This window comes from Cyprinodon variegatus, unplaced genomic scaffold (genome assembly GCF_000732505.1).
Source record: "Cyprinodon variegatus isolate N-32 unplaced genomic scaffold, C_variegatus-1.0 Scaffold852, whole genome shotgun sequence".
Lineage (NCBI taxonomy): Eukaryota > Metazoa > Chordata > Actinopteri > Cyprinodontiformes > Cyprinodontidae > Cyprinodon > Cyprinodon variegatus.
In genome coordinates this window covers 159298-161620 of record NW_015151305.1, presented here as the reverse complement: position 1 = coordinate 161620, position 2323 = coordinate 159298, and the positions used below count along the sequence as shown (strand labels likewise).

Sequence of the window (2323 nt, the reverse complement as noted above, 5' to 3'; positions counted from 1 at the left end):
GCTGCGTAGAGCAGAGTGGATCTAAAGTCAGACGTTTCCAGATATTAGAGGCGGAGTTATGACTGCCAATTTAAAACAATGGTGGTTAACGCAGCAAAGGAACACAGCGTGATGAGTGATAAAACAGAAAGGATTTGAATGTATTTATTTTCTCAGGAAAAACATTATAAACCTTTAACATATTATAGTTTAGGGGAGCGAAAAACGTAATTTAGTTTTTTTTATTTACAAAATAATCAAAGGCGACCCGGATGTATATCTGGATGCACAGGTGAGCTGATGGTACGGACCGTGCTTCCGAAATGGATCAGGTAGTGACAATCAGAGCCATTTTTAACCAGAGCCTGCAGACTGGAGCTACACGACGTTTCCTCAGTCTGCTGCTGGAGCGTCAACAGCTGCCCTGAACGCAAACAACACTAAAGAAAGACTCTGAGGGGTTTTTCTTACCCTGAGCAGTTCCTGGTTCTTCTCCTCCAGCTGAGCCTCCATCTGCCTCAGCCGCTCCTCCACGTTGCCGTGGCGTTCCTCCGCCTGGAAACAGAGGAGAATATCCGAATGCCTTCCATTCGTACAGCACGTTTTCAGTTTAATCTGACAGTGAGCAGAGAGCAGAGCTTCATCTCCCAATGATTCGGCATCGATCCTACAGAAGGATTCATGTTTGTGGGCAGGAAGCTAAAGTCCCTCTGAAGGATGGACGCGTCAGCGTAGAAAGAAAACTAACAGAATTCCAGCTTTAACCTTCGTATAAAACAGCAGTTGAACCCATGAACTCAAAAAGTTCATGGGTTCAAGCCAGGGCAAGCCAGGGCTTCCAGTATCGACCCGGTTTTATCGAGTCAGGACTAAAAGTGTGATTTAAAGATGGATCCTATCCGAACCTGCTGTGTTTTAAACCCACAAACTGAGAACATAAAAGCAAATGAAGCCCAGAAAGCACCAGAACAACCAATTCAGTTTGAATTAACCAATCACCAGATCTTCATTTAAAGACTGAACTTAACCAGGAGAGAATCGGCTTATTTTCAACATTTGACAAACTTTGGGTCACGTGATCATTGAGGTATCGGGATCTTAACGTATCTCCAGTCTAACCTGGTTAAGTTCAGTTAAACAGAACCCCCCCTCCATGTTCGAACCGGCCCGTTGAACTGGTCTACCTTGATCTGAGCCTCAGAGCCGCACAGAGCACTCTGAGGATTCAACATGAAGGCGGCAGCAGCGTGTCCATCAAACAACAGCAGGACAGACAGAGAGGAGAAAACATGTAACATCAGGACTGATAATCAAGGCTGCTGAAGAGAAAACAGAAAAACATCGAGCAATAAACCAGGCGGGGGGCGTTTGGTTTCTAAAAACCAGAGACGGATGAGAGGAAGAGAAATGCTAAGGCTGGACTGAAAGGATTTTATACATGGGGAAATAACTTCCAATCCGTTTAATATGCATGGAGGAAAAGTCAAATAATCAAAACTAAAAGTGGTTAAAATAAAAAGGTTAGAAGTTCTAGAAATAAATGGGAACTGATCCATAATGATAAACTGATCAATTAATCCGTTTCTCGATCTGTAAGCTATCATGGCTGGTTTTTAATGCACAGCTGTTTGATTTATTAATCATACAAACAGTGACTGTGATGGACCCCATAACTCTCATCAGATCCACTTCAGTTTAAAACCACATGCAGATCTGACTTGAACCTCCGCTAACTGCTAACAAACGCTTTAGTTTTTCTTTTGCTTTTCAGATGCAGAGCCGTTATTAAAGGGCAATTTCGTTTTTTTTCCCACATTGGCCCCTTAATTTTATGTTATTACATCCTGTTCTACTCACCCATATGAGTTTTGTGTCATTTGGAGCCGTTCTGAAGATATTCCGTTAGATTATATCAAGTAACGTCTTCCTTTGGGCAAAATACTTGAAGCACAAACTAAACTGTTCATAATTTATTCTTTATGGTTCGCCAGCATTCATAACGCAGGCGAATCGCTGTCCCCCAGACATCCGCGGTTATATTTTTTAAATCTATATGTTTTAAAAACAAAGCGGCGCGTGCATGACGTCATCCGCTCGCGCCGTCTACCATTCATTGATCCGGTCCTCTGAACTCCTGCTAGTTTTACAGACATGCCTGGAAGATGTCTAGTGATACTACAGGGTTCCTACAGCATAAGGCAAGTTAAATTTAAGACTTTTTAAGACTTTTTAATGCCACTTGAAATTAAAATTTAAGACCAAATTCCCGAGAGAAACAACAAAAACCCGCTTGCGACAACTTAACCCAAAGGTTTATTTTAACATAAACCACTGCACTAATGTT

The 2323-nt window shown here is 42.1% G+C and overlaps 1 protein-coding gene across 1 annotated transcript in view; it reads right to left on the bottom strand.

Annotated features, from left to right (window-relative positions):
• Positions 1-2323, bottom strand: part of ppfia1 (protein tyrosine phosphatase, receptor type, f polypeptide (PTPRF), interacting protein (liprin), alpha 1) — a 58442-nt gene that overhangs the window by 32856 nt on the left and 23263 nt on the right. Inside the window, exon 9 of the mRNA XM_015397328.1 lies at positions 451-534. Within this exon, the coding sequence (XP_015252814.1) occupies positions 451-534 (84 nt within the window). The remainder of the gene's footprint in view (positions 1-450; positions 535-2323) is intronic.